At 46.9% G+C, this 23,664-nt stretch overlaps 1 protein-coding gene across 8 annotated transcripts in view; it reads left to right on the top strand.

The window, feature by feature from the left end:
* CEMIP (cell migration inducing hyaluronidase 1) overlaps window positions 1–23,664 on the top strand; it is a 179,021-nt gene that overhangs the window by 112,131 nt on the left and 43,226 nt on the right. For all 8 annotated transcript variants that reach the window (XM_055277471.2, XM_055277473.2, XM_063638629.1 and 5 more), the window contains 6 exons: window positions 3,132–3,202; window positions 4,143–4,238; window positions 4,915–5,036; window positions 10,449–10,581; window positions 11,327–11,518; window positions 22,102–22,277. In XM_055277471.2, the coding sequence (XP_055133446.1) occupies window positions 3,132–3,202; window positions 4,143–4,238; window positions 4,915–5,036; window positions 10,449–10,581; window positions 11,327–11,518; window positions 22,102–22,277 (790 nt within the window). The remainder of the gene's footprint in view (window positions 1–3,131; window positions 3,203–4,142; window positions 4,239–4,914; window positions 5,037–10,448; window positions 10,582–11,326; window positions 11,519–22,101; window positions 22,278–23,664) is intronic.

The raw sequence follows: 23,664 nt of genomic DNA, 5'->3' as shown, positions 1-23,664 counted from the left end.
AAAAACCAAAAGCTCTCTGTTTATATGAACTCATTCATTTAGCTGGCCACTTACAAAATATTAAGTGAGCATCTACTGTGTGTAAGAGCCATGCCTCCAATGCACAGCTAATATTCATTTTCCCTTTCTTTGGCAAAGAGGTCATGTCATGGCTTGGGGATTGGCAGACAGTTTTTCAGAGATTATGTGAAGTGTCTCTGCTGAGGCAAATGACCAAGGAGAAGCAGCCCTTTGACATGTTCTAATGTGTGTTTTGTTTGCCTTGGAGTGCAGCATCATGCCTGACATTGGCATGCACACACATTGACACCAAGAGGAAGCTGTTTGCCCCATAGTAAACACGCCTTTTTAAAAAATTTAATTTAATTTAAAGTCCCAGGATATATATGCAGGACGTGCATGTTTGTTACATAGGTAAATGTGTGCCGTGATGGTTTGCTGTACTATCAACCGATTACCCGGGTATTAAGCCCAGTATCCACTAGCTATTTGTCCTGATCCTCTCCCTCCCTCTGCCCCTCACCCCTGCCAGGCCCCAGTGTGTGTTGTTCCCCTCCCTGTGTCCATGGTAAGCACACCTTTTTATCATGTTGAATCAAATCTCAGCTCAGTGGAAAGTTGAGGTTATCTGTCCCATGGCTGTTTAGAGATTACAATGCTCCTCCCTTCAGCTTCCCACATCTGGGAGCAAGATCAGAGGGAAGCCAGAGACTTTTCTGGGCTTGGAGCAAAGCAATTTTGCTGGCTGGGCAGAAATTCCCTGGGCGAGGGAGGGGTGCTCCAGGTTCCAGAGTGCATTCTCTGACAGCCCAGAGTCTACTTCTTCTGGACGGGAAACTCAAGCAGGAAACCTAAGCAGCCAAAGATGACAATGATACCTTGGCATTGCAAGGCTCCTTTGTTAGCAAACACTAAGTGCACTTCCATTCTGTTGTTTTATAAACCAAAAGGCAAGTTTATTAATTTACAGTGAGAGTTAGAAACACCAGGAAACTGACTACTTAGGGCCTCAGCAGAAGAAGAAAGTGGCTAAGGGCCCAAGATCTGGCATCCAGTGGCCTGAGTTTGAGTCTGGGTTGCACCTTCTAGGAGGTGTGACTGCAGAAAAGTGACTCATTCTCTTTGCCTGGTCCTGCATCTGTAAAATGGGATATACCAGGAGCTATCTCAAAGGACTATAGGGCAATTAAATGTGATAATATGAACAAAATATTTGTCATCATGTCTGGCACCGAATAAGTACTCCATAAATGTTAGCAACTATTTTCTCCTTATAAACGAGCCACTGGAAAGGTGGGCACTCACCATCTTTTGCCAGGGCTGTTCACATGGGCAAAGGAGATAACATAGGCGGGAATTACATGTCCACACCTCATTTGTATAGAGACATTCTTTGAGTGATAAACTTGAAGCATCTAAAATCAGGAGAACTGAGACTTGGACCCTTCATTTGTTCACCCATTCAGGAAATGAACACATACTGGTGGGAGGTACTCGGTTAGACCAGGTGTCCTGAGCTCTTGGGGGAAGGCAGGTATGAATGGAAATTGGTGACGGGGCATGAGAGAGCAAGAGAGTGGGCAAGTGTAGTTTAGTGCAGACGAACACATGAGGATGAGCCCGAGCTGGTTCCCATAGACAGATCAGCAGCTTCGGAGGCCCAGGGGCAAAAGCGTGCTTCTCCCAAAGAAGGTGGGGATGGCCAGGCAGTGGCAGTATATGAGAGAGGCAAGGGGTGAGGGGTGAGGCTGGAGGGGGGCGGGGGCAAAGGACCTTTGAATCTGTGCCAAGGAATTTGGATTTTATCCAAAGGGCAATGGGGAGCTACTGAAGGATTTAAGCAGGAAAGTGGACAGTCAAATCCCCAACCTCAGTTAAACACCGTTCAATAGTGACTCATTTTCCAAGACAAGAGATCAAAACAAGAATAATGAGAGCTATTCAGCACCAAAATCGATCGATAGCTTATAGTAAGAGAGGGCTACTGTAGGAGAGAAAATCTCTTTCCTTCTGCTCTTCTAAGTTCTTGGCTGGAGCACCTGCAACAAATCACTGATTAACAGGAGAAAAGCACACAAATGTATTTCAGATAGCAAGTTTTAAACGACATGGGAGCCTTCATAAGAAAACGAGGACCCAAAGAAACAGTTAAACCTGCGTATCTGTACACGAGGTTTGATGAAGTGGAGAGCTGTGGGAAAATGTGGTAGGATAAGGGGCTTGAGTTAAGCACAGTAAACAGGGGAAACTTAGCAAGGTCTGTGTTCCTTCAGGTTCCTCTTGGCTTCCTTCTGTGTTTGGGGATAAGGATGACCTTTTTCTCAGAATAAGGAAGGCCCTCTCACATAAGGGTCTTAGACCTGCTTCAGGGGAAAGTCAGAAACTCCTTCCTGCCATTTCACAAATTCCTTGAGCTTGAAATATTCAATATGCCAAGTTGCCATTTTGGGGGATAGCATCTCCTGAACTTCATTACTGCATTAGGCATTACACAAAATGCCTAAAACAAAACGGGGTAAGAAAAACTTCCTGCCCTAAAGCAGCACATGCTTTCATGGAGGAAAGATGGATGTACAATTTTTCAAAACCTTAGACCTTTTTTTTTGCTTCCCTCCCTATTAAGAAGAAGAGAGATTTCTCTCCTTTCCACGGCCCAAGGTGGATGGCTAGGGTAGTCAGTCACATTAGCCTCTGGTATTTTCCTCGAGCTCAACTCTAGGGGAGCTGAGCATGAGAGAAATAACCTTTCTCTCTTGGAACATGTTTTCCTGAAGGTATCCAAGCACTTGCTTCAGGACATAATTGAGCTTGGCGGGTGGTATGGTAGGTCTGTTGGCTTGTTTGTTTATTTGTGATTCATACTCCAATCTTCTGCCAGAATGGAGCTGAAGAGGCTCACAGGGAGCAAACATCAGGCAGGCCAGGGAGCGAGGAAGCCCAGAGGAGTGCTTGCAAAGAAAGGTGCTTCTTCTGGAGAAGAGAAGCCCAGCAAGTGAATGAATTTCCCCCAAACAGCAGGGAGGGACCCTCTTTCACCTGACGCTGCTTCAACTCTGCCCCATCCCCCCACACCCTGTGCAGGTTCAGACTCGTGCAGAACTTTCCTTTTTGTTATTTTTTTCTTTTTTCAGACACCCTTGGAGTTTTCTAACTGTGAAAGGAAATCCATCTTCTTCAGTGGAAGACCATATTGAATATCATGGTAATACATAGCTGGCTGGAGGCCTGATTCCCTCCAGTGTCTCTCTGACCAAGAGGTGCAGGGCTTTTCTGAACAGCTCACTTTTCTCTGAGCATGATTGCCCAGCTCCCAATGCCTAGATGAGAGAGCAGCCACTTAACTGGCTACCTTACATGGAAGTGGCAAAGGCCAATGCTGGCCAAAGGCCCATCACTTGTGATAATATTTACCTTTTCATGGAAATCTTCATTGACTTAATCAAAAGCCTAGAATTGGCACAGAAAAGATAAGAACTGAGATAGAGCCAGCAGGGGTGGTACTTTCAGCGTTAAAACGAGGCCGGGTGTGGTGGCTCACGCTTGTAATCCCAGCACTTTGGGAGGCTGAGGCGGGTGGATCACTTGAGGTCAGGAGTTCGAAACTACCCTGGCCAATACGGTAAAACCGTGTCTCTACTAAAATTACAAAAAAAAAAAAAGCCAGGCATGGTGGTGGGCGCCTGTAGTCCCAGCTACTTGGGAGGAGATTGCACCACTGCACTCCAGCCTGGGCGACAGAGACAGACCCCGTCTCAAAAAAATTTAAAATAAAAAAGAGCTAAAATGACACTTTAGATGGGCCTTCAGGACACAGTGGTAGCCTCCTTTGCCCAGCAAAGGCTGTGGGAAGTGCTGCAGTTCTAATGCCAAGGAGGAATTCAGACCATGAGACATGCTAGAGCTCTACAATCTGAATTTGTTGGGAGGCTGGAACTAAACTTTCAAAACTGAAACAAAAGAATGGATGATAATCTGCTTCCCAAGTGAACGAATGTCGTAATTTTCTTTTATCTACTTAAAAAAATATTTTTAAAGAAATGAGTCAATGTCCATGTGTATAGGGGGGTTTCCTTGCCTTGGAATCACAACTTTTTGAATTAGGGGGTCTGTCCAGCTCCTAAAGGATCTCGTTTCTCTGACAGGACATCGAGGCTCTGCTGCTGCCCGGGTATTCAAATTGTTTCAGACTGAGCATGGCGAATATTTCAATGTTTCTTTGTCCAGCGAGTGGGTTCAAGGTGAGGAGTTTCAGACAACTTGGTGACACCTAAGAGTGGGATAGAAGACCAGAAATCACTGTCTTTGCAGAACTAGGATTTATCTCTTATACCAGTAGGACTACTTTAATTTTTGCAGAATCAACTAAAAAAATGTGCAACCCAAAGTTGTCTTTAATTAGACAAGCCACTTTAGCCCATAGCCCAGAAGGATGTTCTCCTCTGGCTAAGATTTCAATTTCACCTCAGTCAGGGTCTGCGGCATTCAGCTGAGTTCATGAAATATCTTTAATGTGGCAGGCAATGGCACTGAACAGGAAATGCAGATAGGAATAGAACCTGCCCTTCAAAGAGCCCACACGCAGGGATTGCAGAAAGCAGCAATCCTAGTTGCAGTCCTTGCATAATGGATTTACAGATGGATTTTCTTTCTTTTCTCTTTAATTTGCTTTTGCAATAACAAAGAATATAAATTGCTTTTATAAAAGTAAGAAACTCATTAAGACAAACTCCTTTTTTAATTAAAACTTGGGAGCGTAGGCCGATTGATTAGAGCCACCCATGCCCCAGCCTGGTGCAACCACGGACAGATAGTATTCAGTTCCCATGGTGCTGAGGATGCTTGGAGACAGCACTGAGTGTGACTTGCCCTCACGGACAACCTCCTGTCTGACTGTGCTGTTTGCTTTCTGCCTAGATGTGGAGTGGACGGAGTGGTTCGATCATGATAAAGTATCTCAGACTAAAGGTGGGGAGAAAATTTCAGACCTCTGGAAAGCTCACCCAGGAAAAATCTGCAATCGTCCCGTTGATATACAGGTACCAAACTCAGAGCAAAAATAGAAAATAGAAATGTGTTGTTTTGAAGAAGACTCTATAGATCACAGACATTCTTGTCACTTGGGTGCTGTGATTCTCACGGCCCTCCTGTGAGGTAGGTCAGCCAAAGAGTGTTTCCACTTTAGAGACTGAAGCAGAGGCTTACTATCTGCCCAAAAGCCAGGGTTCAGATTCTCTCCTGGGTCCAGCTTCTGAGTTCCTTCTCTTTAACTCGCTTCTTCAGCCACGACTGAGTGTGTCCCCATCACAGGGATGGGTTTGGCCTCCCCAGCCTCACTTCCCAGTCGATTTCCTTAGGGACTTTGAGTGCACAGGATGCAGCTAGGATTTGGGGTGCAGGCCAGGCCAGCCCAGATGGAGAACACACGCAAGGCCTTATTCTCGACTGAGCTAAATCAAAGCCAGCATTCATAGAATGGACAGTGTTTGCTCAAAATCTTCACTTGGAGTTAATTCCATCTGAAGGGGACCTTGATGTTCTCAGTTGGCTCCATCAAGAGAATGTTGAATAAATACATAAGCCTCACCATTCACCAGCTGAGCCAGTGGGATACTAGGCTTTGGGAACAACAGGAGAGACAGAAGAAATAGGCAAGGTAAATGAGATTTATTTCCTTATGCCCAGTCTCATTCCAAGACAAGATTTGAGGCTGCTTAAATGCTTGATAGAGAATTAGAAGTCATTTGAGCTGGGCTCAGTGGCTCATACCTGTAATCCCAGCACTTTGGGAGGCCAAGGTCGGCAGATCACTTGAGGTCAGGAGTTAGAGACCAGCCTGGCCAGTATGGTGAAACCCCCTCTAGACCAAAAAGACGAAAAAAAAAAAAATTAGCTTGGTGTGGTGGCGGGTGCCTGTAATCCCAGATACTCAGGGGTCTGAGGCAGGAGAATTGCTTAAACCCAGGAGGTGGAGGTTGCAGGGAGCTGAGATCGCACCACTGCACTCCAGCCTGGGTGACCGAGCAAGACTCTGGCTCAAAAAAAAAAAAAAAAAAGGCATTTGAGAAAGGCCATCTCCACCCATCTTATCCTCCTTCAGCCAATAAAAATAGCTACCACATTTGTACAACACTTTTTCCTAGAATATCAAAGCTTAGGTCCCAGGTCAGCTCGAGTCCCAGGCCATCTGTCTGTGCTTTCACCCCGCCACGCCATCTGGGCAGAACTCCTGCCCTCTGTCTTGCACTGTAGGAAGGACCACTTATCCAAGGGAGGAGCCCTGTTCTGCACTTAGCAAAGGCTGAGGAAAACGTTCTCATTATTTGGCTGAGGCTCTTCCCTTCACATGCCTTCAATGTTATTGAGAAGGATTTACCCAGATTAAGTTTCAAGTTGCAGATTCTCCTTGGGTCCAACAGAATCAAAAAGCACTGATCCCCCACAGCACATTCTTTCCAGATTTAATTTTAATTTTCTCTCGTAACCTTGAACGTTCCAGCTTTAATTCCGAAATAGCCATAATCTTATCCCTCCAGTTCACTTGACCACAGGAAGTCTAGCTCTTCACCAACCTCCCCTCTCCAAATACTTCTGGAAATGCTCAAGGAATGCTAACACGGTCTACAAATCTTTCCTGGTGTTTGCTCTGCCAGTCGTCTGGCTCCAGACACTGTTGATTGGAAGACCACCTCTCAGTGCCAGGAAAACAGCATTCCTTAGACATTCCCCACTCTCGCATTCACTTTTCTCCCAGCACAGACACAGGCCCTTCCTAGAGTGTCCCAAAACACAATTAAACCCAGGCTGAGAGCTCCATAAGCCAAGACCTTCATAGGGACCCAACCCTACACTCTATAACTATTAGTCTGTTGCCATATTGCAAGACCTAGTTTTCTTCTAACAAAAAGAGTTCCCTTGGCAACACATTCCCCAAATTCAAGTTCTCCATTATTTGAGGTTCAGAGAACAGAAGATTCAACAGCAGTGTGGTCCCCTTACTCAGAAGCTTAGGGAAGTCTTCCCACAATGAAAGCATTCAGAACTCCCAATTCCATAATAAGACCTTTGGCTTTTTCTTGGCAAAACCAAGGTCTATTGAGATGGTCATCTAAAAGATAAGAGTCATGTGCCTCCAAGGGTGAATTCAAACCTCCATCTCTACCAAAGAGAAGGTGTTGCCACGCTGGAGAGATCAGGCTTACTCCTAATTCTCGCCACCAATCTTTAATCAATGGTCATCCCCAGACTTAGCTAGAGCATCTCTTCATACTCATCAAAGGTAAAAATGGTGATGTAGAATATGCTCCTGGATGTTTCCAAGGCCAGAAAAGCAAAGCTAGTCTTGTCTATGCTCACAAGAGGTGAGAGAAGCAGGATTTCCTCATTTTTAGCAGGTGACAAATGCATCAGCCAAAAGCTAAATGCCCTAGTTAATTAACCCAGGGAGAGACTAAAATGAAACAGAACTCCCCACATGCTTATTTTTGCCACTATTGCAAAAATGCAGTTTTTCTCTGGTCACCTGGTGCCTCTCACCTCCCCGGGCCCTGAGCTCTTATGTGCTCCTCTTCCTGCTTGTGCCTGCCCCCAGTGCCCAACTCCGTGTCATACATAGTGGGTCCCGGGATACCTGCCACGCACTGACATAGCCAGATCCTCTGGGCCAGCGAGTGTCAAGGACATTTGCAATCTAGGCAAGATTGGAGGAGGCAGGTTGGGAAGAAAGAGGAAGCAGCAAGACTGCACAGTTGACCTTAAGAAAAGCTTTTCCAAGATCTGATATTTTGTGATTCTGAAAAAAATAATAATAACAAAAACACTGTTTCTATGTCTTGCCCTTCGTTCGGTTCTCCTTGGCTGAAAATCCTCTTGCCTCCCACCTTCTCTCTTAAAACCCAGCCACCCTTCAAGGCCAGTGGGATCTACTGGACTCAGATTTCCTTGGGGACATCAGGCAGTCTGTGTGTTCCCCACAGCAGCTGGTGCAGTGGCTAGAGGTCGGCCTGATGGTAACGAAAACATATTTTGAAGCCAGAGAGATCTAAGCTGGACAGAGAGATCACAGCTCTACCACTTGTGAGCTTTGGCATATCAGCAAGTGAGGTGCCCACGGTGCAAAATTTAAGGCAGCCCGCTCCATCCAGTGCCAACTCTGCACTTGCATGACCCTAAGAGTGGGTGCTGTCTTAAATTTTGTGCCCTGGGTACCTCACTCACAGTCTTGTTACTTAGTGCCTCAGTTTCCTCACAGTAAAAATAGGGATAATAATTGTTTCCTCATGGGCATGTTTTGTGGATTCAGTGCAATGAAGTGTGCAGACCGAAAAGTGGCCCATACATTTTTTATTATTTAAAATTAATTTATTGGCTGGACTGGTGGCCCATGCCTATAATCCCAGCACTTTGGGAGGCCAAATTGGGTGGATAAATTGAGGTTAGGAGTTTGAGACCAGCCTGGCCAACCTGATGAAACCCTATCTCTACTGAAAACACAAAAATTAGCTGGGTGTGGTGGCGGGCACCTGTAATCCCAGCTACTCAGGAGGCTGAGGCAGAAGAATCGCTTGAACAGGTGGAGGTTGCAGTGAGCTGAGGTGGCGCCATTGTACTCCAGCCTGGGCAACAGAGTGAGGCTGCGTCTCAAAATAAATAAATAAATAAAATGAAATGAAATAAAATAAAATAAGTTTACTATTAGTTATAATACTGATAATTATTTTGTTAAAATTTATTATTATCAAGAATAATAGTAAACTCAAGTCTACTTAAAGATCTGTTTCTCTGAATGATGATGGATTCCTTTTACTCTTCTTATCCCAAACTGAGATCATTCTTCAGGTTAGAAAAAGGACAAAAAGAAGAAAGAGCAGAATTGAGTAGATGTTCTCCTGGAATTATTGTTGGATGTTGTACCTGGAAAAAATCTCCAGCCCCCTTCCATGATGTTGTCAGGCTCAGTTCTCAATCTTATGGGGTCTCCCATTGAAGAACATGCTAGCCTCAGGGGAAAATGTCAGGAGGCCCGAGGAGCTGGGCTTACCTTAACTGACCTTGAGCTTACATCTGAACCCCTCTGAGCATCAGCGTTGACCTCCATCTAAAAGGAAGTTTGCAACCCCTGTCTCTCTGGCTGCTGCAGAGACCACCTGAGATAGTGGGTGTGAGTGTGTTTTTGCAGGAAATGACTGAGTTTTAATTGTGGCTGAACTCACATCCACATGGCTCTTCTTCCAAGCCAAAGATAACGGATCTGCTGGGTTTAAAACAATGTTTCCTAAAAAGTCTCCTCTTTTTTTTTTTTGATTGGCTATACTTGCCTTCCTTATTACCCCAGTCTGGTCCCTTTGGTCTCTATGCCAAAGATGACAGCAGCTGCAGCCCTTGCTCTAAATTGCATGTCTCTGAATGATAGTCATGGTCAGGATGCAGACACACCCTGGCTCTGGGATGGGCCCCAGCTGGCAGGGATCATGCCCTCCCTGGAAGCCTGCTCCCTAAATTCTCCACCTGGCCTTGTAGCTGCTCACCAGCCAGCCCTCATCCACTGAGACCTCACTCTGTGCCAGGCCCTGGGCTGAATGCTGGGGACAAGGGGGCAAAAACCAGCTCTTTGCCCTCCCAGAGCCCACCATGTGGTGGGAGGAGGCAGACATTTGAACAAAAGACATTAGGCGACTTCTGCCTTAGGGCAAGAGTGGATGGGGCTTAGAAGTGTTGCATTGTAGTTACATAAGTCTGGGTTCAAGTTTTAGCTCTGCCACCTACTGGCTTTGTGATCCTGGGTAAGTGACCGAACCTCTCTGAGGACGAGTTTCCTTATCTGTAAAACTAACAGCAGCCTGATAGTTTTGCTATGAAGATGAAATGAGATAATATAGGTAAACATCTAGCTTTATAACTACACAAGTGGTTCTCAAACTTTCTTGCCCATTAGAATCACCTGGGCAACTTTTCAAAGTCCAGATGTCCATGCTGCACCCCAGACACAATCAAATCTGACACTCCGAGGATGGGGACTGGGCATGAGTATTTTTTAAAGACTCCTCCCCATGGGATGCGGAACCATGTTTGGACTGTTGGCTGCTGTTCATGGTGCTGGTAGTGGTGGTGCAAATTGTGAAAAATGGCCAGCCCAGATCCTAGAAGAGTGGCTACTTATTGTAGATGCTCCGTAAAATGTTCACCCAGCCATAAGCAGTAGATCACTGGTTTCGATATTGAGTACTGTAGGACCTCAGGCCAGGCATTTTTCTATTCCAAGACTTCAGGCTGTCTTTCTTATAACAAAACTGATGGGGGCAATCATTGGGATAATCATCTCGGGCCGTTGTAAATAGTGTTGCAGCAGGGACAATTTTAGACTTCTGAGTATATGTTTAGAACATTAATCATCACCTTCCTTCTTTATAAAAAAAAAAGACTTTGCTCTGTAATTTCTGTGTCATTCCCAGGCCACTACAATGGATGGAGTTAACCTCAGCACCGAGGTTGTCTACAAAAAAGGCCAGGATTATAGGTTTGCTTGCTACGACCGGGGCAGAGCCTGCCGGAGCTACCGTGTACGGTTCCTCTGTGGGAAGCCTGGTAAGCAGCCCCTTGTCGGGGACACAGATGCAACTATGGCTTGGTTCCTTGAACTGGCAGCTATGCAGGCAACTTCCAGACCTCTCAGTGAGACAGTGCTCCCAAAAGAGAGCACTTTTGTGACACGGGAGCAGTGGGAGGATCCTTGGAGTTGGCAGGAGACAGCAGAACCCCACCCTGCCCGTAAGCCTTTCAGGAAAGGGAAAGGCCTAGTCCAAGACAGTCAAGGTACAGATGGATAGAGCTGTCCTCCCCTGCAGAGATGTGCAGCTCTTTGCCTCTTTGGGTGCTATTATTTTAAACCCAGTTCCTAAGGTGCTTGTTAGAAGAGATTGGAAATGGTCGGGTTGTTCTCGGAGGCACTTGGCCATCTCCAGAAGGCAGTCATTAGGAATGAAAGTTTAGGGGGAGAGGTTTATGGCTACCGAAAATAATAGTTGAGAGGAACTATATTTGTTTTACATCTTGAGCAAAGTGGGTGGGGTGAGGCAGCCACATTTAACTCCAGCTAAGAAGTTAGTGGAAAATTCCCCCACCCAGAGCTAATGAATGGCTCTTTTCTGGTAGGGTTTTGTTGACTTCAAAACCCTTTACCAAGAGTGGGATGGAGCAAGCCAGTGATTTGGGTTTTGGATAGGCAAACCTGGCATTTAGTTATTTAGGGAGGGGAAGGGAAAAAAGAGGTAGCCAAAAGTTTGCCAAGAGCCAAGGGCTCTATCTCAGTCTTTCCTGTGTTGGGTTACAGTGAGGCCCAAACTCACAGTCACCATTGATACCAATGTGAACAGCACCATTCTGAACTTGGAGGATAATGTACAGTCATGGAAACCTGGAGATACCCTGGTCATTGCCAGTACTGATTACTCCATGTACCAGGCAGAAGAGTTCCAGGTGCTTCCCTGCAGATCCTGCGCCCCCAACCAGGTCAAAGTGGCAGGTAGGACTTTTACTAATCCCTTCCTAGACTGGATGAATCTGAAAATCGTTAGGCTTAAAGTAAACTGAAGTTACAACAAATCTGTATCAGTCAGCTATGGCTGTAATATGCTGCATAACAAAAAAAAATCTTAAAACCTCATGACAGGTCTTTATTTCTTACTCATGTATCTGCAGGTTGTCTAGGGATCAGCTTCTCTAGACTGAGCCTGACTCCAGGCTGAGAGTTGGGTTCAAGTCACTTCCATATGACTCCCATTCTTCCCAAAACATGTTCTTCTCATGGGGGAGATTGCAAACTCCTAGTGGTGAACAGAAACACAGAACTCTTAAGGCCTAGGCTCAAAGATGGCACATTCTCACACTCACATTCCATTGGCTAAAGTAAGTCACATGGTAAAGCACAACACAAATAGGCTAGGGAAGCATATGTCTCTCACCAAGTTTGAGGGGGAGGAAGTGAATATTTGTTAGACAGTTATTCAACCTACTACAAAATTTTTAATCTCTTGTATCTGTGAGTTTGGGGTTTTTCTTTTTCTTCTCCTAAATCTTGATTTAGATGTCCTGTAATTTATGTTATTGGAGGTTACTGGAATCACAGATTGTTGAAGGTAAAAAGAGACTTCAAATATAATCCAGGTCAATTATTCTTAGTAGGGGGAGTTATGTATCAATTAGAGTTCTTTGGTTGTTAGCAACAGAATCCAACTTGACTATCTTAAGCAAAACAGGAATTTATTGAGAGGCTATTCAACTTGGAGAACTAAAGGAGAAGCTGAATAACTAACCTCCAAAAGGACAGGGAACAGGGTAGCTTCTGATATCTGGGTAGCAGGAACTAAGGACTGCATCCTTAAGGCATCATCTTTAAGAACCATGCTTAGGCCCTGAGACATAGTGCTCAAAAGTCACCTTCCAGGGAGAGAGCATCTGCTTGGGCTGGTGGCTTGTGTGCTCACCCTTTGGCTAGGAAAGGCAGGAACGGTCATTGAAAGTTCTTCTAAGACTGCATCAAATGGATAAAGGGCTGTTCCCCAAAGGAAAATTGGGATGTATTACCAGAAGAAAGGGGAATCAGCACTTAAGGGGTGTTAAAATTATCACATGCTACAGGACCGTAGCACCTGGAGGAGTATTAGAATATGGGGTTGGGAGAAAGACCATGGATTGAGAAAGCGTATCCAATATACTCACCATATCTATTATTTTGGAAAGAAACCCACAGAACATAAAATTCAACACAATCTTTTTGGCTGCCTGAGATGTGCTTGCAGAAGAATCTGTGGAGGCAAAGTTTAAAAAATCTGAGAACATTGATGGAATTCAGTCCCCTTTTCTCACTCACTGAGGAGGCGGACCCTGGAGGTCATGTGGCGGAGGCAGTCCACAAACAATGCGGCTGTGATGTCAGGGTGCCCACCTTACACCTCAGACCCTGAAAAAGAAGGCTTACATGTTTTGGAGGGAAATGGTAATTTGGTGAATGTAGCTAAAGAGAGGGAAAGAAGCGGCAGCTTGTGGGTAGAGGCCGAGATGACTAGACATTTGTTCCTTGACAAAGTAACAGAGTCTGCTTTTATAAATGACAATATTTGAACCCCTACATTATTTGAAAAAGGTTTCGGGGTATCTTACCATAAACACAAGTCCAAGTAAATCTGGCAACGAGGATAAAAAAGATGGAAGGAGAATAAATTCAGCAAAAGCAGAGGGGGAGGTGACTGAGATTAGCAGAAGAGCAGAAGATACTAAAATAGACAATAAACTTTATCTCTAAGCTATCTGGAAGCCAGAGCAAAGAAAGAGACTTCACAAATTACTTAACTATCATTATCCACTGAAAGGAAGGCAACAAGGAGCCCAGAAGACCAAGAGGGACAACTTTCCCTTAGCTCTGAGCCACTGAGGAATTTGCCACAGGGGTTTTCATAAGAAAGACCTTCACAACAATGTGAGCAGCAATGCTGGGAGCAGTTTTATGCAAAGATGCTCTGTGTGGGGCTATTTGCAGTTTGACTCCTAATAGTAGATGGGGACATGCTGTTGGTCACATTCTATGAAGACGTTTTGAAGAAGACATTTTTGGTTTGGGTTTTGTTTGGCAGAGGCAGAATAGAATAAAGAACGCGGGCTTTGGAACCAGACACCTGGAATTTGGGTTCCAGGAATGCCAGTTATTTGCTGTATGACCTTAGACAATTACGTAATCTTTCTTTATGTCAGCTTCCTCATCTGTAAAATGGAGATAATGATTGTGACTACTTCACGGGATTGTTGTGAGGATTAAAGGAGTTTGTATATGTGAGGCACTTACAATATTGCCTAGCACACAGTAAGTGCTTAATGAATGTTAGCTCTTATTATTACCATTAGTGCAATAATTTAGCAGCTATGCTTAAAGATGGGAAAGGAGGAAGGGGTGTGGCTAACAGCAATCTATACCAATTCTGTTCCTTTGGGACATGCAGGTAGAGGGTGTTGTAGTGAGAGGGAAACAAACTATTTCTATCATTATTATTATTGTTACTGCTTTATAGAGACAGAGCCTCACTATGTTGCCCAGGCTGTTCTCGAAATCCTGGGCTTAAGTGATCCTCCCTCCTCAGCCCTCCCAAAGTGCTGGGATTACAAGCATAAGCCACCACACCCGGCTATCATCGTTATTAATGAACATAGGTCTGTCATAGGCCTGCAGCTATTTCTCTGCATGTCTCCAGTGCCTCAAGGTGTGGATGCCATCTCTGTGAGTGTGCATGTTGCACACTTCCCCCACCCTTAGGCTGGGCAGGTGGCCTTGCCCCACCCTTCCTCCACGAGGAGGTGGGCAGGAGCATTTCATCATGTATTCAACAAGCCATTAGAAAGCATATACAGGCCCGGCGCGGTGGCTCACGCCTGTAATCCCAGGACTTCGGGATACTGAGGCAGGCGGATCACAAGGTCAAGAGTTCGAGACCAGCCTGGCCAACATGGTGAAACCCCATCTCTACTAAAAATACAAAAATTAGCCAGGTGTAGTGGCACGTGCCTGTAATCCCAGCTACTCAGGAGGCTGAGGCAGGAGAATCACTTGAACCTGGGAGGCAGAGGTTGCAGTGAGCCAAGATCATGCCACTGCACTCCAGCCTGGGTGACAGAGTGATACTCTGTCTCAAAAAAAAAAAAAAAAGAAAGAGAGAAAGAAAACACATACAATGTGCCAGGCAGTGTGCCAGGCTTGCATATGCCATGGTGAGCAAGACAGACGCATTCCCTGTCCTCAGGGAGCCTGCAGTTCAGCAGTGAAGATAGATATCCACCAAAGTATTGTTCCAATCAAAATAGAATTCCAAAATAGAATGATGACAACTGCTATCAAAGTGGAATATGGGAGGTGCTGGGAGTATAGAAAAGGGAGATTTGGCAAAGACAGACGGGCATGTGAGTCTTCCCAGAGGAATGAGTGACTGAGCTGAGGCAGAATAGAAGCTACCTAGGGAAAAGTACTGCCACAGGGGAACATAAAGTTGAGGGGTGCATGAGGTGTTCCAGCTACCAAGAGGCCAGAGTAGCTGAAGTAGAGAATGGGAGAGCTGAGCTGTATGGGGCTCAAGAGAGAGGGAGGGGCCGTGGTGCAATTAGGGGCTTTATTCTGAGTGCACAGGGAAGTCACTGAAGGGCAGAAGCCTATTGGATTTCCCCTGGCAGGGAAAGACTGTCTAGATCTGTGTTTATAGGAGGGAGCCAAGAGAAGCAAGTTCCTAATGATTGTTAAACCCTTGGGTCTTCACTGAATGACTATGTGTCACCCAGGGACAATTGTGAAGAAGCCTCTGGGAGGTCAGATGTCCCCCTGGACTCTTGGCAAGAGTGGCATTCAGACCATCTGAGCTGATGTCACTGCTCACTATAAGATGATCCATGGACTTGGGGTAGCATTTGGACTATTTAGGAGGGTGAAAGCCTGACTGTGGGCCCTTGCCTGCATGGAGATGGGAGGGCATTCCAGGGAGAGGTGCTCGGGGTTTCTTCAGACCAGTCCCCATCTGCACCCCAGGGTGGGTCACCCCGAGGCCTGCATGGGAGATCTCACATTGAGCAGGTCCTGACAAGGCAGCTGTGGTGCTGAGGGTGGCCCTGAGAATGGAGAAGCTGTGTGCATCAGAGCTTTCTGCCTCAGCCTACAGTGGGGTTGGGGTGTCCATGCAGGAGAGCTGCTCTTCTTGATCACGTTTGACTGCCAGGGTCAGCTGCTTCTGGAGGTCCCTGAAGGCTGGACAGAATGCAGGGGGGCAGCTCCAAGCCTGGAGTACCAAGCGGGAGAGGATAAGTGGAGAAGATGCTATGCCCACCTCAACAGCCCCCACTTTCCTTGGGGTTAGCACTGCCTGTGCTTGTTCTCCCATTAGCCCCACCCCAGCCTACCTCCCCTCCCTTAAAGACATTCGGCTCGGAGTGGCCACCTTCTTTGCCCTGCGCAGGAGCTGTGGGGCCCCCCTGAAAACAGCAGCTCCTGGTGAACAGCACCAGAAAAGCCCCAGGTAGGGGTGCGTGTGTGTGTGTGTGTGTTGTGTCTGTCTGTTCTGGAGAGGCTCACATTCCTCCTATTCATCCCCAAGCCCATTCTCTGGCTCTCCATCTTCCCCTTGACAGGATCAAGGACTCCACCTGCTTCTCCCTTTTTTGTGAGCCCCACCCACCCACCTAGGGACACAGCTATCTCTTAGGCTTCTCTTCCCCAGGCTGGCTGCAGACACAGACACGATCTCCCTGGGTCCTCCTTCCTCACTGCTCCCAGATTTCATTCTACAGGACTGTTTGCATTTCCCTTAAGGCCTTTCTGATGGGAAACAGCAGATGGGGGTAACATAGTAATGAAAATGCATGAATCATCTAAAAAAAAATTTCAAAATTTTGTCAACCACAGTATGATTCCCAACATCTCACAGTGTGGCCGTTGGAACTCCCCTCCCTTGATTTTCTGCCCGGTTGTCTTTGCCACCTCTCCACTTTGCCCGTGAACACCCCTCACACCTTTAAAGAATGCCGCTATTAGCTAGAATTAACATGAATTTCGTTTTCTGTGATATTCCAAGTACTTCACATAAACCATCTTGTTCACTCTTCACAACAACCTAATACAGTAGGGGCTACTGTTTTCTTCATGACACCAATGAGGAAACTGAGGCTCATGGAAATTAAATATCTAGACATTTAATTTCCAATATGGTGGCCATCAGCCACATGTGGCTACTTAAATCTAAATTGGATTAAATTAAGTCAAAAATTCTATTCCTGGCCGGGCGTGGTGGCTCACACCTGTAATCCCAACACTTTGGGAGGCTCAGGCGGGTGGATCACTTGAGGTCAGGAGTTTGAGACCAGCCTGGCCAACATGGTGAAACCCTGTCTCTACTAAAAATACAAAAATTAACCGGGCATGGTGGCAGGCACCTGTAACCCCAGCTACTCGGGAGGCTGCAGCAGGAGAATCGCTTGAACCTCAGAGGCGGAGGTTGCAGTGAGCTGAGATCACATCATTGCACTCCAGCCTGGGGGACAAGAGTGAGACTTTGTCTCAAAAAAAAAAAAAAAAAAAAAAAAAAAAAAAAAAATTGATTCCTCAGTCACAGCAGCCAGGTTTCATGTGTCTAGTAGCCACCGGTGACTAGTGGCTACCATACTGGACAACCCACAATACAGCATTTACTTCATCACAGGAAGTTCTAGTGGGTGGCACTGATGTAGGTCAAGCAAGTCAACAGCTGAGCCAGGATTCCAACTCAGAGCTATCTGGTTCCAAGGCTACACGCACTGCTTCATTCTCCCTCCGTGAAGGCCCTTGTTCCCAAAGTCTCTACCTGAAGATGACTGCGAGGAACCTGGGTTTAAGTTTGCTTTCTGGGGCCCTCCAGCTTGAGTCCCTCTGGGCTCGTCCTCATACCCGATCTGAGAAGGTCAGGCCCCATCTCCCCCTCCACCAGACTCACTGAGTCCTGCTAGGTCTGAGCGGCATGTGCACACTCTGGCTCATTCCATTGGAAGGTCCTTGATGTTTTTTCTTCTCTTGACCCCGGCGTACCTAGCACCCTGTGTACTCTGTAGAGAGGGGTCTGTGGGTTGTGGAAGCAGGACACCTGCAGAGTAAAGACTAGGGAAGGGCGGCATCTGCAGCCTTGTGTAGGGCAACTGTGCAGAACCCCTCTGCTTCCCAGGCCTCCTCCCCACTCACCCAGGTGCTCATGGCTCTTCTGGATTATTTGAGACAAGGCTAGTTTGGCCACATCTGCTTTTCCCTGGTTGGGCTTCACGTATCAGTACTTTGAGGAGGAAGGGAGGAGTGGAGGCTGGTGGGAGAATTCTGAGGCAGGATGGGGTGCGGGGGAGTCTGGCACACACTGTCCCTCATCTCTCAGATAGCAGCCTGGGAGTGGCCAGTGAAGGCGGCAGCAGGACAGATAAGGCAGCTGCCACAGCTAACAGCCATGGCCAGGTCTTGTAAAAGGTTCTGATAGGACGCTCTGCAGCCGGGAAGATGGCTGTGGGACTGAAATATTCTTGCAGCTCTCAGTCTGACTTATATTTCCTTGGCTGACAGAAGTCTGATAAACACAGTGCCTCCACCTACCTGACAGTCACTCCTACACCCTGCCCAACTTCCCCTACAGAACAAAGAAAGATGCCAAATTTGCTATCTACCAACTCCCGTTATTATAGGTGTGAAGCCAGCGGTGGGAGCCTTGGGGATGGTGCTAGTGACAGCTGCAGGTGTCATTTCTGTTACACTGGCCTCCTACCATATGCCAGGGGCTTAATTTCTAAGCACATCTCATGGATTAACTCATTTAACAATCACAGCCAACTTTTGAGGTATGTGCTATTATTATCTCCATTTTATAGATGAAGAGCCTCAGGTTCCAGGAGCTTAAATATGCTCAGGGACTCACAGCTGTGAGCTGAGTTGGAATCTGACCCTCCTGGCTCCAAGTCTGGCTCCAGAGTCACAATCCTCCCCATCACATTATCTTACCTCTGCAGCCACATTCAAGACCAGATCCCTGAGGAAGGTCCTCTGGCCACCTATGAGAGCAGAAGCCTCTAGTCAGTGTCCTTCCTGGACACCATATTTTAAGTTGGATGCTGGCAAGTTGAGAGAAGCACCCAGAGCACCAGGATACACGTGCTGTGAGGGATGGTTGGAAGACAAGGATGAATGTCCTGGAGGCGGGGAGGCTCGGCCTGGTTTCCTGGCTCTGCTGGGCACTGCAGGAACTCCCAGAAGGAAAGACTAACACTGAGTGTGGTCAGGGAGGACATCACTGAGAAGGAGAAACTGGAGCTAAGTGGGACAAAGTGGAGAAAGCTTGCTGCAGGTAGAGGGAGATACATGAGATTACATCTCAGATGCATGAAAGCCCTGAGATGTAAAATAGCAAAGGCATGTTCAAGGAAGGATGATGGTCTGGTCTGGCCAGAACAGAAGAAGGTTATGTGGGAATGATGAGAGATGAACCCACAGGAGTTGGAATTTCACTGTGTCAACCCCTTAGACTGGTAAACGGGGAGCTGAGTTTTGCATGGAGACCTCTTTGCCATCCCCTGCCTGGCAAGACTGAGCCTGTTGCTCCCTGTGCCTGTTCCCTCAACATGCTCAACCCTTTGGGGAGTTTGGGAAGTCTGCTTCCTTTCCTTGGTGAAGTTTGCTGTGTGCTCTCAGGATCCACTCAGAAGCCAGTGCAAAGCTCTTTCAGAAAGATTCTGCCCCCCATACCTGGGAAGGCCCCATAACTGAAGGCCACAGAGCTGATGGATGGGAGATGAGTCAGGGATGGAAGGAGAGGTTTTTCTGTGGGTGGCCGGAGGGAGCCCTGCTTCTGGATCTTAGAACTGTAAAGACACATGGCCCTGTAGCCCAAACGAGAAGCCATGTTCAGTGGGCTGCCCTGGAGGAGGGGGCTCCAGCATTCTCCAGAGTTAACTCATTTCATATCATTTCCCCTGGTTGGTGTCAGAACCCTGGATGAAACTGAAGGCCTGACAGCTTCCACGTGTGGTGTCCACTCCTGACCCCTTTGGCAGGGCACAGAGCTTTTTGGCATCTGCATATCAGGGAATAAGAGTCCATTGCAGTAAATGAAATCTTTCTAAGATGATTATTATTTAATGTCTGATACTTATTTAAAGAAGGATTCTGTGCTGGGTGTGGTGGCACCCACCTGTAGTCCCAGCATTTTGGGATCCCCAGGCAGAAGGATTTTTTCAGCCCAGGAGTTCGAGACTACAGTGAGCTGTGATCACACCACTGCACTCCAGCCTGGGTGACAGGGCAAGACCCAACCCAGTATCTGCAAAAAAAGGAGGACTCTGTGATAGATGAAATAATGACCCCTAAAAATATTCATGTCCTGATCTTCAGTACCCATGAATGTTAGCTTATGTGACAAAAGGGACTTTGCAGGTATGATAAATTAAGGTTCTGGAGATGGGAGATTATCTTGGATTATCTGGGTGGGCCAAATGTGATCACAAGGGTCCTTAAAAGAGGGACGTAGGAAGGTCGGAGTCAGAAGAAAGTGACGTGATGACAGGGGCAGCGACTGGAGTGATGCACGTTAAACAGGGCGGAAGGGGTCATGAGCCAAGGAACACAGGCAGCCACTCAAATCTGAAAAGGGCAAGGAACACATTCTTCTCTGGAGCCTCCACGAGGAACCAGGCCTGTTGACACCTTGATTTATCCCCGTTAGATTCATTTCATACTTGTGACTCCCAAGGCTATAAGAGAATAAATTTATGTTGTTTTAAGCCCCTAAGTTTACGGTAATTCGTTACTGCAGGATAGGAAACGAATACCAACTCCATAGGAGAGATTTTCTCGAATTTGCCATGCGTCGATTTCACATCTTGAATAAGATACTTCAAAAAAAACACCCACAATCTCATTGAGTCTGCAGAATCCCAAAACAGTAAACGTCCCTAGAAACACTGCGGGCACATAGGATATGTGCAGGGTGAAGGGGCAGGCAAGAGTCAGCTCTTCCTGTGGAGGAGAGAGCAGGACAGTGTCACTGGAGTGGGTGTTGCTCAGGGCTAATTATAACCACGGCCTTCACATGTGAACACTGGCAGTGTCTGGGGGCTGAGGCCGGTGCTCCATTGCTCCAGTTAATATCACAGTGAAAGCCAAGCCGTGTAGGTGGTGTGGTTCAGGCTGGGAATCCACATGGGAGGTTGTTGCTGTCTGTAATTGCATCCTCAAATGGAAGAGAAAGTATCCATAAGCCAGGTCAGCAATCTCAGTGACGAGCCCAACGAATTTAGAGCCCGCCTAAGATCTCTTTATTCCATAAAAGAGTGTGGGATTGTTGTGGAGGCAGAATTTGGGGCTAGAAACCAAAGGCAGTTCCCAAGTTTGAATTCTGTCACCCTGCACCGTTCTTGAGATGCATTTTCTGCACAGAGTCGGGAGGAAGTGACTGCAATTTGGCAAGAGATTGAGTGGAGTGATGGGAGGGAGAGAGTGGAGAGAAAACGGAGGGGTTAGGTGCAAATCAGGGGCTCTGATTACAACAGGAGAGAGACTGGCAGTTGCTAGGAGGGGTAGCAGAACTGGAAAACGTCTTTTGTTTGTTTTTTAAGGATGGGAAAGTCTAGAGAAGTTCGAAAATGGAATATAAGGAGCCCAAATGAAGGAAGAAATGAAATTACTAGTGGAGGGAGTCCAGGGCCTTAAGGATATGGAAAGGGGTGAGACTGGGGGTCAGCCCACAAGTGGGGAGAGCATCCTCTCCACCGACACCAGAGGAAGGGTGGGGGATAGTGAGGAGCTCAGTACAGAGTCGGGTGGAGGCCGTTCTTCACTGCTCCACGTGGTACCACGGAGGCATCTAGAGCCAGGCCACAGTGGTGGATGCAGAAGCTCCAATCTGGCTCTTTCTGGAGCCCCAGGCTGTAGATACACACTCTACATGAGGCTGAGGTAAGCAGAATAGGGATTTGCCTGCTCTAACAGATTATGAATTTGCACTGCTGTAAAGCAGGGGCTTTAAAGACAGCGGGGTTCTGTTTTATCTTCCTAAGATCGGCAATGTACGGTATCATCCAGACACCAGGTTTCTTCTCTCCCGTTGCTCTGCCATCTCTGGGGCATGGTGCTCACCTGCATGGGTGAGGCTGGCCTGCCAGCCCCCAGGAAAGAGCAAGAGGAGGGCAGTCTGGAGGTGGCACTTATCACTTCTCAAACCTTACGGCCACACCTAACTGCAGGGAGACTGAGAAATGTCATTCCCTTGGGTGGCCCTGTGTCCAGCTAAAATGCAGGAGTCTAGGACTGAAAAGCAGAAGAGGAGACAAATATTAGGGGACAATTAGCCATTTCTGCCAAGGGCTTCAGACCTAAGCCTGTGTAACTGTGAGATGTGGCTCTGCATGCAGGCGTGTGACTTCACCTCCCTGACCTTCATCCTTCTGTAACATGAGACCACTGTGCACACCAGGCATGGCGATGAGTAAGCAGCAGCCATGGAAGCACCTGGCAGGGGCCCGGAACTCAGTGGGCATGCAGTACCTGCTGTTGTTTACCTTCCTCCCTTTCTGCCCTAGGGAAACCAATGTACCTGCACATCGGGGAGGAGATAGACGGCGTGGACATGCGGGCAGAGGTTGGGCTTCTGAGCCGGAACATCATAGTGATGGGGGAGATGGAGGACAAATGCTACCCCTACAGAAACCACATCTGCAATTTCTTTGACTTCGATACCTTTGGGGGCCACATCAAGGTATGTGTCTCTCTGGCAGAGTCTTTCAACCCAACCAGGAGAGTTCCTATGATGTCAGCCTCTAGACGGGGCTGAGGGATGAGGGTGGGGGAACAGGAGGTGGGATCAAGGGGAGGGCGCCTTCTGGGAGTTTGAGAAGTCTTATGTATTATCCATTGGTGTGCAGCTCCCCCCACCAATATTTGGGAATAAGAGAGACGATGGAGCTAACTCGGCAACAAACAGCTCTCTGCTCTCGGCCACATGATACACATCACGCTGTTTCAACATTGCCTTCTTTCCTTGTCTTCATTATTTCATGATTACTTCATTATTGCCCTGATCACTTCCTAAAAGAACTAGCATTTAACTTGCAAAAGGTCACATTTACAATAGATCCATTACCATATAGAGCGGAACTAGAAGTCATAGCATTGGCTGGGCGCGGTGGCTCACACCTCTAATCCCAGCACTTTGGGGAGCCGAGGCGGGCAGATCACCTGAAGTCGGGAGTTCGAGACCAGCCTGGCCAGCATGGTGAAACCCCATCTCTACTAAAAATACAAATATTAGCTGGGCTGGTGGCCGGCGCCTGTAATCTCCGCTACTCGGGAGACTGAGACGAGAATTGCTTGAACCCGGCAGGCAGAGGCTCAATGAGCCGAGATCGCGCCACTGCACTCCAGCCTGGTGACAGAGCGAGACTCTGTCTCAAAACAAAAACAACAACAACAACAAAAAGAAGTTGCAGCATTAAATTTACCTGTGAATTTCTTGGCTAAAGTCAAGACAAAGAAGAGACATAGTGAGCTGCAGGGTTCTTACTGCACAATATAGAAAAACGATACTAATTTATTGGTGCTTACATTTTCCTAGTATTAAGCTCAAAGAGGAATTCTTTTCATACCACAATGCAAAGTGCCTTGCTTAAGATACCCAAAATTTCTTCATGTGGTAATTGGTTTCAATGCCAATAGCATAATATTACCTCTGAGTTTTGTGAAGACAGTTCTCGTAAAGCTAATATCATGCACTTTAAGGATAAGACTTTTTGGTAGTGGAACTGAAGAGACAAATAGAGTGAAACTTACAGCATTCACAATGGGGACCCTACTGGCATTTTATGTGAGATAATTCTTTGTCACATAGGCCTATATTATAGGATTTCTATCATCCCTGGCTCCTACTCATTCAATGCTAGCAGTGTTCCCCAGTCATTATCATCACAAAAACACTTCATATATCCAGTCATCTCCTGGGTATAGGGTGGGGCAGAGGTGATGGTACTGTCCTCAGTTGAGAAACTCATTAGTGATACTAAAGCAGAAACAGCAGGTCTATGTTACACAAGCTGCTGTAGCCCCCTTTCCAATCCTGAGAGCAGTCCCTGAGTGATCAGGGGACTCTT

This window comes from Symphalangus syndactylus, chromosome 5, assembly GCF_028878055.3.
Source record: "Symphalangus syndactylus isolate Jambi chromosome 5, NHGRI_mSymSyn1-v2.1_pri, whole genome shotgun sequence".
NCBI lineage: Eukaryota > Metazoa > Chordata > Mammalia > Primates > Hylobatidae > Symphalangus > Symphalangus syndactylus.
Note: the sequence above shows the minus strand (reverse complement) of the source record. Positions and strands in the feature narration are given on the sequence as shown.